The following is a 13,904-nucleotide window of genomic DNA, read 5'->3' on the forward strand; positions in this document are numbered from 1 at the left end:
TTTGCGTCCAAAGTCTTCCAAGAACTGTGCAAAATGACTGGAGTTCAATCAGCCATGAGTACGGCATTCCATCCGCAAACCGACGGTGAGACAGAACGAGTGAACCAAGAGCTGGAGATCTACCTCCGCTGCTTCACTGCCAATGATCCGGATAAGTGGGCTGACCATCTTCACACCGCGCAATTTGCTCACAACTCCCGCGAGCACTCCACGACGAAGGCGTCCCCGTTCAAACTCATGATGGGATACGAACCTCGTGGAATACCCACCGCGCACCCCGGATCAAACACGCCCCAAGCAGCTTATCGCCTCAAGGACTTGCAAAACATCCGCGAAGAAGCACATGTGGCAATGGAGATGGCCCAGAATGTCCTGGCCAAGAAAGTAAAAAGGAAAGGGGGTTCCTTCCGTAAAGGTCAGCTGGTATGGCTAGACTCCCGGAACTTGAAGCTGCCGTACCCGTCCAGGAAACTAGCCCCAAGGCGAGAAGGGCCGTTCAAAGTCCTAGACAAGATCGGAACGGTCGCATACAAGCTAGACCTCCCTAGCACCTGGCGAGTCCACCCCATTTTCCACGAATGGCTTCTATCTCCCTACTCAGAAACGGAGATCCATGGTCCGAACTACACGAGGCCACCCCCTGACCTTATCGAAGGCAAAGATAACTACGAAGTCGAAGCCATCATCGGACACCGAGAGAACAAGAGGATGCGACACCGCGAATATCATGTCAGGTGGAAGGGTTACTCAACAGCCGATGACTCATGGGAGCCCGAAGTGAACCTGACTGGGACGGCGGACCAAGTGTTGGCAGAGTATAAGAACAGGAAGGACTTGAGCTGAATCGATAGCAGCTCTACCCAGTCACTACATCCCCACTCGCACCAACATGTCTTCCACCCTCTCGTTCCTCGACCAGTTCAACGCCCCCTCGACCGAAGGCGGGAAAAGGATCTCAATCTACACCCCTAAGCACACCCACGTCGGCGACAGCACCTTGCTAACGTTCCTTCTCAGTAATCCCACCGACATTTTCAACAAGCTCAAAGCCCACAACCCCGAGGCAACCAATGCCACCGACCGCGCTGCACTAGAGACGTATCTCTCCGCCCGCCGCGACTATGACGAGGCTGTCAAGGCAGCCGACAAGGCCATCGACCACCACAAACGGCTCCTACGCCAACAGGACGACCGTGTCCTCACCGAGCTCATCCGGCTCGACAATCTGAAAGTTGCCCATCGCTTTCAACCGCTCTTACCACGCAGCATCCGGGCACGACACAACAAATTCATCCCGCGCGCCATCCCCAACGCGTACTTACCCCTACCCGCACCCCTACCGACGTCTGCCTTCAGGCGCCCCCCGATCCCATCCCCTTTCCTCCAAGCAACGCCGCGGAGCACTACCATCCCGGCTGACTGGCAACCCAACCCTGGTTGGACCCCAAAGGGAAGCTGCAGGTGATGCGGATCGTCTCGACACTGGGTATGGGACTGTCCGGACGTACGATGCGCAGGATGCGGAAAAGAAGCCCCTGGACACCTGGAGCGAGAGTGCAGAACCAGGCCGATGAAGCGACACGTATTCGCACCACCTGAAGAACCTGCGCGACGCGTGGGGGTGGTCGTCGACAACGTGTTCCTCGAGGGAATCATCAACGAGGCGAAGGAGAGGAAGGAGAAAGAAAGGCAGACGAAAGCGGTACCTATTCCTCCACTGCACAGCGCTAACCCCGAACCCCCGACCAGTCCTGTCGCGGGACCCTCGCGCCCCCACCCCGATACACCTGTCGTCTTTCGCAAAGTCGACCCCGACTGGACACCCGACACCACTCAATGGACGTGGGACAGCTCCTGGCCGCATCAGAAGCACCTCTCTGGCGAGGAATGGAAGAATGTAGGGAGGAACGAGCGCAAGGAGTGGTTCGACGAAGAGGAGGACGATGGCGTAGATTGGGAGTTGTATGGAGATGGTGAGCAGTAAGTAGTCGAATGGGACTTCAACTCTGGCAGGGGGGTAATGAAACATTTGTCTTCCCGTTCTATTCCTTGTACTACTAGCGCCCATACTGGCGCCTGTCTTAGCGCTCACCCACAGGTTGAACATTATGTAGCTTACATAATGGGGTCCGTGCGCACTTTGTACTCGGCATCGTACCACTACGTTTCTTTGTTCACTAACACGACCACATAGACACGATGGTCCGTGCGCAGTCGGTACTTGTATAAGTAGTTGTACCATTAGTCGGTCGAACCCTAAGTTCGACCTGGTTATTCATTCAAGTCTCTGCTCCTCCTCGCTTGGGGTAGTGGTCATTCTCGACTTCCTCGCTCGATCTTCAGGACGACGTACTGTCCATAAGTCCTCGCTCGTCGTCTACGAGTCAGGCATCAATATAGGAGTATAGACTGTTGTAACATTTGGCGTGGGATTTATTAGGTGGAAAGTGAACTGAATCCACAAGCGACAGAGTCAATTAGTATAGTGACCATCTGTTAGTCATCAGCTAAGATACTGCAGTTGCTACAAACGCGCCTTTTGGCGTGGCGTGGCAGTACAGCGCAAGTGCCTGACAAAGGTACTTCAATGAAAATGGACTAGAGAGAACCGGGATACCACAGAACTGGATAGTCACAATGTACGATACACAGGATTGTAAACACTGTCCGGTGGCATATGGCTCGTCCCATCGGAGCACTTTAGCCTTGTTAGATGGAGTGGGAATACTTCGTCGGCAGCAGAACAGCAGCGGTGTTCCAATCGCAACTAAGCCGCCTCTCTGATCATGATGCTGGTCAAGATATGGCATGACGATCTGGATGCACCGCTTGTCAACAAAGACTGTCTGGCTGCTGAAAATGACAGAACCTGTCTCAATATCGCTTCTCGCACGGGTTTTAGTCAATGTGAGCTCGAAGGGGCACTTGCGGATGAAGCCGCAACATTGGAGGAGATGAATGTGACGCCCTCCTATATCTTTTTCCAGAGCTACATCAATGTTAGCCATGAACACGAGTCAGGTGGGAGCTCACATATAGACAACTTCGTGTCTCATTATGTGGAGAATACAGATACCGGCTGGCCTGCTCTCCGTCAATCATAAAGTGAGATTCATTCATCTCCGTTTCGACAACTGCGGTCTTATCTCACGGATTCCCAAGAATGTGGAAAACGTAAATCCCTGTACCTGAAATACTAGTGGTGAGAGAGCAACATGGAAAGGGGGCCAAGCATTAGTACCAGTATACAGCAGTTTGTAAGCTCGCGCTCACATCCTATACGCACATCCCGCACGCAGACGTCAGTGACGCATAGTGACATCATGTATTTGTCCCATCTGTCTGTTTGTTTGGTGCCGCTGGGTTGCTTCCGCGCGCGTACCAGGATCGAGAGCGAACTCCCTTCTCCTTTGTACCATCATCATCTCGTACCATTCCCTTTTTTCCATACACTAGAATCAATATACCTGCTTTCTGCTCGGTTCTGTTACGTCTGCATTCAGCACCGAGTGTTCTCTGTCATCCGACAGGGTTCCACAGTTGTACGATGGACTGGCGCCTGCAAGGATCGTATGGGGAATCATGCTGAATCTAAATGTAGTTATAGGCCAGAGAGCCTTTCGAGTTCAATTGACATTCGGAGAATTGGACACCTTGCTCCAATTCACTATTAGACGTAGATGATTGCCACTTACCTGTGCCTGTGAGTTTGTATCGCAGTTCATCATCGACTATCATTTTCTTCTTGCGATGCTATGCGAAGACGGATAAGAAAGAGCTCGCGGAGTATCCACATCAGTAATATATATGGGATCAGGGAGTCAAGAGATTTTAAAAAAGGGTAACAGTATGGACGGTGAGGCGGATGCGCACAATACTTAGGTACAGTTAGGAGTCGTCAGTCGAGCTAGCTTCGCATGTGCGGCGATCTGTATCTCCGCGCAAACGCACTGGGCTGTGGCGACAACTGAAGATATTGAAGCACACTTTGAGCCTTGTATTTCATATGACCAAATGTAAAGGTAACGTTGGTGACCGGAGAATGGTTGAGCCGAATGGCGCCCATACAGCAGTTGAGAGTGTTAGAACGTAGTCATGCGGTATTGGCTTCTTGAGTGCACTCGTTGCTTCGCTCGCAGAGCTCGCTCTGCTGTGTGTGTGAGAGTTGCTTGAAATCAGGGTCACCGTGCGCCTGGTCAATGGTGCCGATAGACTCAGCGAACGAGCCTGTGCATGATTCAAGGCAGCTTCGGCATGTTCCGGACGGATCACCCCGGATTTCGATCCTAATGCGAGCCTTTTCCTTAAATCGTGAACTAGACATAAGCACCTGGCGAATGCAAGTTCGGTTGACAGAGGATAAGCTCAACGATATATACGCCCTGAGATCAGAGATTGAAATCTCATCACCTACACCTGGACTCTCGCCATGCCTAAGTTACTTTCTCGTTCACGACAACGATCTTTTGACTGCTCTACCGTAGTGCTGTATCTACGTATCCCTTACGCCAGGAACATGCGCTAATTAGAGTACTCTGGAGGAGATTGGCTGTCCGAACACCATGCACCAGGTGGAGCGTACAAAGACTCGTGCGCATCTGTTGGTGGCTGGGAAGAGGATGACGACGACGGGTCTACACGTGGTAGAGCAAGTATCATCCCCTCCTGCTCCCTGCCCTGCCTCTCACGCAGTGGTGGCGACGAGATACTCGTTATTGTAGTACGACTTTGGGGTGACAACGGAATTGGCATGGGACCTGCGGTATGCTGGAACTTTGTGGCTCGGTGAGAAGGCTCGATGCACCTTAGTATGGAGCCGTTCCATAATGCTGTCCTGCTGCTAGATGGCCTTGAGGGCCTTTTCCGCCAATGGATATACAGAACAAGCACGCCCAAGGCGAACAATCCGGCCGCAACCCCCGTCGCCGCTCCCACAGTGATATTCGTTGAGCTTCTGGTGCTGGCTGCGGAGGATGGGTTCGTTTGAACTGGAGAGGCAGAGGGAGGGGATGTCATCGTCACGGATACTTGTGATGACGTAGTCCCAGGAGAGACCGATGATTCGTCATCGTCTTGCGTCCTTTATGACTGTTCGGCATTTATGATGACGAGTACATATTATCACTCACGTGTATATCGCATAATCGAATAAATGGACTGCGTGCGACACAATGGTTAGATTATGCGCCATTCCAGGAGGCAGCGCTGCCAGGCTCGCATTGGTGTACGTTGCGACATTATAAGCGAATTCCTGGGATTTGTTGTTGGGAGCATACAAGTACCATCCCGCAGGTTCTCCATCGAGGATGAAAGAAAGGTTCATTCTCGTTTCTACGACAGCAACTGCATTCCATGGAACAAGATTCCCTTGGATACAGAAGACGTAGATCCCAGTGCCTGAAAGCTAGATGTAAGTCGGTCGTCTGCACGGCAAGAGTCAGAGGTGATACCATTGAAAAGAAGCTGAACAGCAGGCGGAATGGGTCTCCTGACGGGGTCCCATGTGGAATCGTGCCAAGTATGGTCATAAGCAAAGGATGCATTGGGCTTCAGTTGGCATCCGGCGCATTCTGCACCTTGCTGCCATTCATTAGCGGGGGTAAAGACCGGTACTAATCCCGTAAGTTCGTCTCCCCACTGGTCGTCGATTGTTGCATTTCTCCCCGCGAGGCAAGTATCTAGAACCATTAGAAGAGGCAGAAGGAGGATGAATGATTGCATATGCCCGGTGAGTAGCCCCTGATACATCGTACCATGGAGCGAGGTAGGACACACTGAGTCGTTGGCGGGTGAAAAGATCGGCTTCGTTATAACTAACTGCGATACATGCGGATTGTAAATATCGCACTGCCCAATACGTCTCAGCTCATATTGATGAAGGCGTGCGAGATTTGAGGTGATATCCTGGTCCGTGCGTCAACACCACCTGGGTAAGTTGTAGAATAGCAGGCGTCAAGGTAGAATGCAGTGGGAACATTACCATACATCGAAAACCCACATTGTTCATTATTCACGAATGAGTCGTTGGAAGTTGTTCCGAGGGCTCCCTAATGTTCAATTACTGGTCTAGTCGTTATGCCAATGCAGGAGAAGAGCCTTGGGCTCTGTATCGCTATCCATCGCCTCGACTGAGAGCATTTGCCATGATGTATCAAGATACAAGCGCTAAGACCTATGTATGCAGCATGTCAGTTCTATATGTCATTGTTATCTTCCCGATATCACAAAGGTCATAGTATATGTGTCTGCTTACGGGAGACAAAGCGGCAACTCGCACGATGCAGGCTGGCACGATTAACATGAGAAGCAGTGATGACCACGCAAGAATCAATTGACCCGCAATCATGATAAGTCAGCCACAATGCACAAACAAGAGCATACAGTATTTAGGAGTCCTGCCACAATGCACACTCTCGAGGATCATCTTGCCTTCACGCTCGATGCAAGAGATAACTTGGCAGAACGACAAAAATGGACTTCCGCCCCCACCGGAGCGCCGAAAGTCATCTTGGCAGCGTCTTATCTCGATCACCGTGATTTCCGCTGGAACCGGTGTTGTTTCCAAGCGGCTTGATTGGACTACACAGGCATGTGACTCGAACAGTGGCGCTGTGACTGCCCAAGGCTTACACTCCACATGAACAACTGCAACGATCAAAATGGCTACGAGGACCTTGGATTAGAGTCGGGGTTTACCTCGGGACATGAAATTGGTATCGGCCGGAGGTAGCTTCGGGTCCCGTAATATCACTACGTGTTGTCTGACGAGCAACAGTTGGGAGTACTCGGAAAGAGGGAGGCAGTACTGAAGACATCAATCCTGACAGGCACAACGTTTACTTACTATATGGGGGAGTGGCGCTTGACATCTATCGCTAGCGCGCCCACAACTCCATCAAGGTTAACTAGTGCCCTGACATTCAAACATGCACCGTCCTCGATATGTGACTGAGTAAACGACAGGTCTAGGGACTCGGGATTCTACCCCTATAGCAAGTTAGGAATACACCGTGAGGTGCAATTCTGGCACGTACAGTTCATATTGTTTGTTGTCATAAGCGAGTGCTCCGCCGCAGGACAGGTTGATGGCAGGTGAGCGGTCACCGCTGATTGTTTCAGGCCCCCCTCTCACGTTTTTCTTAGATCGCCCTCCCTCCTTCTTCCCGAAGAGTGTCAAACTTGTAGTCCAGATTCAGTACCTAGTGAGCATCTCGATACATCCCCATATGTATGCGGCATGGTGATACGACCAACTATACAGATGTCATCTGTCGCCGAATCAGTCGCGCCATGTCAACGGCGGTAGATTAGTTGAATGGTATTTAAACCCCCCCACTTGTGTTCGATCCCAACACCTCGTACCCATGGCTGTCGATCTCCTCTCGCCACAGGCCCTCGCCACCGTTCTCATAAGTGCGGTCTCCCTCATCGTATGGAGGCTGACTGTGGGTGGGTTTGGCAGCCGCAAGTACAAACTCCCTCCGCTCGTTGAATACAAAGTACGCGTATTAACCTTATGGGCGATGTGGGATTGTTCATAAGTCTTTCATAGTGGCCGATCCTTGGCTCCACTTTCGATTTCATCAAAGACCCCACTGCCTTTACAGTCAATTCGTATGAGAAATATGGCCCTGTCTTCCGGGTGTACTTCCGTGGCTACGTCCAGGCCGTAGTCGGGAAGGAACACGTCCGCGATATCTTCCTGAACCCCGCCTTCAGCTACGAGGTACGTCCTCATTGTCGCGATTGGCTAGCACACATCGTCATATTGATTGAGAACAGGAAGCCGTGAAGGACGAGTTCCGCCTTGCAGATATGCTCGGAACGTCACAGACGGACCTCGAGCCACATCGCCTTTTCGCGGTCATCATCACACCGTTCCTCGCGCGCTTCATCCCCGTTCTCTCAAACGTGCTCACACGCGGCTTTGACCGCGGCGTGGGCGCGGACATCCAGGCGCCTTTGCAAGTCGAGAGCCCGTCGAATCTGATTATGGACGTGATTGCACGGGCCACAACCGTCTGTTTCTTTGGCGAGGTCTGTTCTCGCAGATTCGACGGGCCAAGGTGCTGGCGCTGACAGGCATACCGTCTTGAACAGGAACTCGGCACCAATAGCGAGCTTATCCCTGTCTACAAAGACTTTGCGGCGTCCATCGGGCACTTCGTTAACCGCAAAAGCCCGGTGCTCGCTCTGCTCCCGTCAGTTGCTAAGCTGTACATGTGGTAAGCACCAATTCGTTCTAAGGACGTGAAGTGCAGCGCTCACCACGTATTTTAGGGTTAAGTTCAACCTATCCTCGCCTACCGCGGTATATCGTGCCAAGGTGCTGCAATGTTCGTGACGTCCGATTTGCTCGTGTCGTTCCTGCACTGATTTTATTCATCGGCTAGACACAATGCCCATCGTCCATGAGCGGCGGCGGCTCATGAAAGAGCTCGGTGACGAGTATGACCCACCGGTACGTCCTATGATTGCGATCGAAGCGCTATGAATCCTTACCCGCCGCCCAGCTCGACTCCCTGCAGGCATATCTCAACACCGTCCCGCTGGACCAGCCAGTCAACGAGCACGAGCTCGCCACCATGATGCTCACGCTGGTCTTCTTCTCGATCCACACGACGACGAAGCGCACGACGATCTGCCTCTACAACCTCGCGAAGTACCCGCAGTACGTGCCTGAGCTCCTCGAGGAGCAGCGCGCGGTGCTCGGCGACGACTGGGCGGATGGCACAGTCACCCTCGACCAGCTCAAGAACCTCAGCAAGCTCGACAGCTTCATCCGCGAGAGTCTGCGCACGAGCGGCCGCAGCATCGCGCTCCCGCACAAGATCGTTGGTATGGACGAGTGGCACCTCCCTGGCGGATATGTCCTCCCCAAGGGTATGTTGTAAGACCTCTGGTCGGGTGTCGTTGCTCACGAAAGGGCTATGATGTGATCTGCAGGAACGGTCGTGAATATCAACACGGAGGACGTGTACTACTCCCCGGAGCTGCAAGGCCCTAACCCGAGAGAGTTCAATGCATGGCGATTCGTCGGGACAGACAAGGGCGCTGCGCGCATTGGCCCGGACATGATTGCGTTTGGTCTAGGGCGGTCAGTCTTTCATTATCTTGCATTTTCTGTCACTGGTTCACTGAGCTGAGTCGTCTTCGATCACAGCCATGCGTGCCCTGGCCGCTTCTTCGCGGTGCACGAGATGAAGATCGCGCTAAGCCTCATCCTAAAGCGCTACAGTGTCAGGTTCCCGGACGGAGCGAAGCCCACAGACGGCTCACCGCTTTTGTTTACTCCTCGCAAGACTGCCTAAGGGTCGACAGTCCGTTGTAGATGCTTTTGTTCAATATCACCAATTATTATCGTAGAAAGCTTGTCCTATGTAACTTATCAATTGAGACCGCGTTTGCAATAACAGAGACATGCTTCTGTGTACAATCTCTAGATCCATTCCGCGGCGCTCGGAGTAAATTGGATTTCTTCGGAGGGAAGATGCCTTGAACAATCTTGGCGATCGACTTTCCGAGTTTCATCTCCAGATAAAGAAGTCTACTCGGCTGACACGGTATGGAAGGCCAAAATTATGCTTTGATGATGTGGACGCAATAAGACAAGTTAGATGCCTTTGTTGCTTTACTTTGCATTCACATGCATGTATGCTGACTTCGTCCTTCCCATGTTAATCCTTTTGATACAAAGTCCGTGCCGCTCGTTGAGAGCTTATGGGTATCTTGGTATCTCTTTACTCTCGTTCTCTGCGGCTCGTCGATACTTTACTTGGCTTAGGCGCCAACGTGATGCCTGTCTCACTGGCTCCTTGGACTCGCAGTTGCACCGCGCTTTGCGGTCATTTGTGCCGTGTGCCGGGTGCCGGTTTTGAGTCGCCGGACAATGACTGACTGTGGACTACGTATAGTCATGGCGTCTGACGGTTAGGAGCTGCTGCCGACGGAGAAGCTTCCGTGAAAACGTACGACTCGAAGAACATAGGGGGAGGACCCCTGAGGACTAATCGACAACGCAGATGATGTCTTTGGCAATCGGGTGATACGCCACTTTGATGATGACCTCCATTAGGACTGGCTTGATGGAGTTGCCGTCGACACGCTGTTAAGCACATAGCCTCTTGCGGACAGCGCGCTGACATGCAAGTATCCAGGGCCCCGCTTCCTGTGCCGAGTAAGTGAGTTTTGTATATGATCAAAACATAAATCTGAGTGTCGCGCGCCGCAGTGACGGAAGCCGAGTGTGCGAGCGCCCAATTGGGGGCCCGAGAAAGTCGGAACGCCAAACAGGCGCCCAATGATCAAAGTGCTCTCACAGACATGCTGAGTCGTCGGAGAAGAAGGGCCCTGCCGCACGCTTGCAGACGCCTTCAGGTGGCACCGCCCGCGGCCCTGTCCTGTTGCTAAAACGGTCCTTTCCCTTCTTCCACCCCCTGGACCACCATGAGCGACTCCCCTGCTCCCACCACCGAGAAGTCATCCGTTCGTCTTTCTGCAGATGAATCTTCCATTGCGAAGGAACAGCCTCCGCAGGAGAACTCGGTCGAGCTCAATGGGCTCTCACATAACATGAAGCCATGGGAGATCCACTTGGCTTTCCTGAGGTGATTCCAAGGTGCAATACCACTATGTTGCAGATACTTACACAACATCGGTAGTCTCGCAATGGGTGGTTTCCTGGCCGCTCTGGATCAAACCATAGTCTCCACGTCCATGCCTACCATTGCCTCGGAGTTCGATCATCTGAATGAGCAAAGCTGTACGATCAATCCTTGCATTCGTCGGTAATGAAGAACATAAATGACGTCACTTTAATACAGGGATCGCGACCTCATATCTGTTGACATCAACCGTCTTTCAGCCCTTCTTCGGTCGTGCCTCAGAGCTATGGGGCTGTAAGGTCTGCCAGCATCTCGCTCACCGCTCGGGTTTTGTGCTCACTGTTTTCACCTCCGCCAGGCCATGCTCTTCACGGCCATCTTCCTTTTTGAATTCGGCTCGTTGATGACTGCCACCGCACAGAACTTTATATGGCTCTGTTGTGCGCGAGCGGTGGCTGGTATGTCTCAAGTCTATTGTATGCGTTAGTCAGACATACTGAAGTCATATTATACAGGCATAGGAGGGGCCGGGTTGATGGTGCGTCAGGAGCGTAGGGGATGCAAGGAACACACTAATATGGATTGTACTCCTAGGTGATCATTATCATCATGATCAGCCAGTACGTGCTATATTTCCTACCGAACACCAGGATGCTTACTGGCATCCAGGATGGTGCCACTTCGAGATCGGGGTCGATACATGGGTGTAATGTACGCTCGTCTTGCACTCGCCAATGTGCTTGGTCCAGTATGTGATCCATCTGCTCGTTGTATTACTACTCACTGACGCTTTCGCCAGGTCCTCGGAGGTAAGAAGCCTCATGCCCCCTGCTCGCCACCTCTGACTTCGCCTACTTCCAGGTATCTTCACGCGCGATGTAACATGGCGCTGGTGCTTCTATATCAACCTACCCATTGGCGGGCTCGCCATCGCCGTGATCTTCTTCTTGCTGAACAAAATCCCGGATAGGAAGAAGGAGAATGTGACGCTGCGCGACATCGACTTCGGCGGCATTGCGATCCTCTCCGTATGCGTCGTTTGCTTACTGCTTGCGCTCTCGTGGGGTGGCACCATGTACCCATGGAGCAGCACTCGCGTCATCGTGCTCCTCGCTATCGGCGCCGCACTCATCCCCGTGTTCATCTTGTATGAGAACTATGTCCCGCCGTCACCCGTTATCCCGCTATCGATGTTCCACCACCGCAACGTGATCACGTCGACGGTCAACTACTTCTTCACCAATATCGCGGTGTACGGTCTTGCGCTCTACATCCCGACGTACTTCCAGCTCGTCAAGGGCGATTCGCAACTCATCTCCGGCATCGAGCTGCTCCCTTAGTGAGTCCCTCGCCTGTCCAGGAGGCGACTCAAAGCTGACCATGCATACTAGCATCCTCCCGCTCTCGTTCTTTTCTGTCCTCGTGGGCATGCTTGTCTCCAAGACGGGCTGGGTGCGCCCGTGGCTGATGGCCGGCGGCGCGGTGAACCTCATCGGGACCGGCCTGTGCATCCTCTTCAACGGCACCACGCCCCGCGGGGCCGAGTTCGCCTTCCTCATCATCGCGGGCTGCGGCATGGGCTTCGTCTACCAGACGAACACGATCGCCGCGCAAAGCCAGGTGCAGCGCGGCGAGCTTGCGAGCGTGACGACGATGACCATGTGGAGCAAGAGCCTGGGCGGCATCGTCGGCATCTCGGTGCAGGGGAGCATCATCCAGAACGTGCTCACGAAGCGCGTCCTCGCGAACCCCGTCTCTGCGCCGGTATGTGTTCCGCGATGGGGCTGAAGTGTACGATGCGCTGACGCAGTCGATGGGCAGTATCTGTACGCTGTCTCGTCCGTCGCCCTCCTCCAGCAGGCGCCGGCCGAGGTGCAGCACATTGTGCGCCAGGCGTACGGCGCTGCGTTCTCGCGCATGATGATTGCGACGACGGCGTTGGTGGCTGTTGGCTTCATCGCGTCGCTCTTCACTGTGCGGGTGAAGTTGAACAAGAAGGTCAAGGCAAAGGAGAGCGACGAGACTGACGAGGCTGCCGCAGCTATCCCACAGCCGAATACGGAGATTCAGGAGGTCTCGTTGCAATCAGTGTCTGTCACAGACAACAAGGAGCCGATTGACGAGAAGACGTCGGAGGGGCAGAATGGACCTGGCGAACAGGTGTAGTCTAACTGGATTGTCTGATGCTAATTTTATAACGCCCTCGTGTACGGTATGTCTAGATTTTACGCAGTGGATAATATAGATCAGGCGAAATCGCGTCGCCTTCAGTCATGTAGCATGCGATTCCCTCATCACTTCTGAGAACAAGAAGAGTGGTTTTACCTGGGCGTTCTGTGTGCTAACGTCACGTACGCGACGAATTCGAATGCTCCTGTCCAGGTCTTCAGAACGAGCCCAGGTTGCGCACCTAGGTGTAGTGCCAGCTTGAAACCTCTGGTGAGGTCTTTTCAGAGACCTTTACGTCTTCTGGCCTGAGGACAGTTCATGTCTGAGTATTTCAGCACCCTCCTGGCTCGGCAGTATGCGTGTACCTGTGTTGTATGATTGGAGGCGCAGAATCATGCACAGCCTTTGTTGCAAGGTTGAAGCGTGTGGTCAGGAACGAGCTCGCAAGCTCAGGCACGATAGTAGCCAGGGGCCGGAATCGATCGCTCGCGATGTATGTACCGCACGCGATGGTCCCTTACGGGCATCGCTACGCCCGTGTTCCAACACAGACTACAGTCGATTCTTACGGTGGTAGCTCAGATGGCTGCGTACTATGGTCTTTACACAGTCTGTTTTGTACTTTATTTCCTACGTGTTTGCTGCCTACAAGCGAGTCAAATACGAATGTGACTTCGTCGTCTTCGGTCTTTATCCCTTCCAGAAGCCTAGCCGTCTTGACAGCTCGACGGAACGACACCTGGGGCAGTGTAATGTAGCATGTTACTTGATGGACCAAATAAAGACAATAATATCTTTTTATTGGTAAATACTGATAGGAAGACGTGCAGCGCTCGCCGCTGAGACATCTTGGGTAAAAGTGCTACGTGCCAGTGTCAAGTACGGTGTGTATAAAATTGTGCATGAGTGTCAGAGGTCTACCAAGTTCAGTACGCCAATGAAGACAAGGCATACTGAGTACGCGGAAATCATGTAGCCTGAACGGACAAAGTCGTCAAAAGTGAATGCTCAGTTTGTGATTAGAAGGGACGTACTTGCGATCGTGAAGCTACTCGAAACGTCTTCGGTCGTCTCCGTGTAGATTATACCAACGACTAAGGACAAGAAGACGAGGACCAGCAGGAGCAGTCC

At 52.8% G+C, this 13,904-nt stretch overlaps 3 protein-coding genes across 3 annotated transcripts; all 3 read left to right on the forward strand.

Annotated features, from left to right (window-relative positions):
- Nucleotides 1–889: 889 nt before the first annotated feature.
- On the forward strand, nt 890–1,984 carry POSPLADRAFT_1056459 (hypothetical protein; the record flags this gene model as incomplete). Its single annotated transcript, XM_024480775.1, has 2 exons — nt 890–1,436; nt 1,518–1,984. The coding sequence occupies 2 exons, from the start codon at nt 890–892 to the stop codon at nt 1,982–1,984; spliced, it is 1,014 nt and encodes a 337-aa protein (XP_024339902.1).
- Nucleotides 1,985–7,364: 5,380 nt separating this feature from the next.
- Nucleotides 7,365–9,311, forward strand: POSPLADRAFT_1074356 (hypothetical protein; the record flags this gene model as incomplete). Its single annotated transcript, XM_024482696.1, has 9 exons — nt 7,365–7,499; nt 7,553–7,726; nt 7,783–8,037; nt 8,101–8,225; nt 8,281–8,336; nt 8,394–8,461; nt 8,514–8,883; nt 8,947–9,097; nt 9,164–9,311. The coding sequence occupies 9 exons, from the start codon at nt 7,365–7,367 to the stop codon at nt 9,309–9,311; spliced, it is 1,482 nt and encodes a 493-aa protein (XP_024339903.1).
- A 1,135-nt stretch (nt 9,312–10,446) lies between these two features.
- POSPLADRAFT_1056461 (hypothetical protein) lies at nt 10,447–12,770 on the forward strand (the record flags this gene model as incomplete). Its single annotated transcript, XM_024480776.1, has 11 exons — nt 10,447–10,607; nt 10,662–10,762; nt 10,824–10,903; nt 10,963–11,062; nt 11,120–11,142; nt 11,199–11,224; nt 11,274–11,352; nt 11,404–11,413; nt 11,466–11,943; nt 11,996–12,368; nt 12,426–12,770. The coding sequence occupies 11 exons, from the start codon at nt 10,447–10,449 to the stop codon at nt 12,768–12,770; spliced, it is 1,776 nt and encodes a 591-aa protein (XP_024339904.1).
- Nucleotides 12,771–13,904: the final 1,134 nt, after the last annotated feature.

Source organism: Postia placenta, assembly GCF_002117355.1.
Source record: "Postia placenta MAD-698-R-SB12 unplaced genomic scaffold POSPLAscaffold_6, whole genome shotgun sequence".
NCBI lineage: Eukaryota > Fungi > Basidiomycota > Agaricomycetes > Polyporales > Adustoporiaceae > Rhodonia > Rhodonia placenta.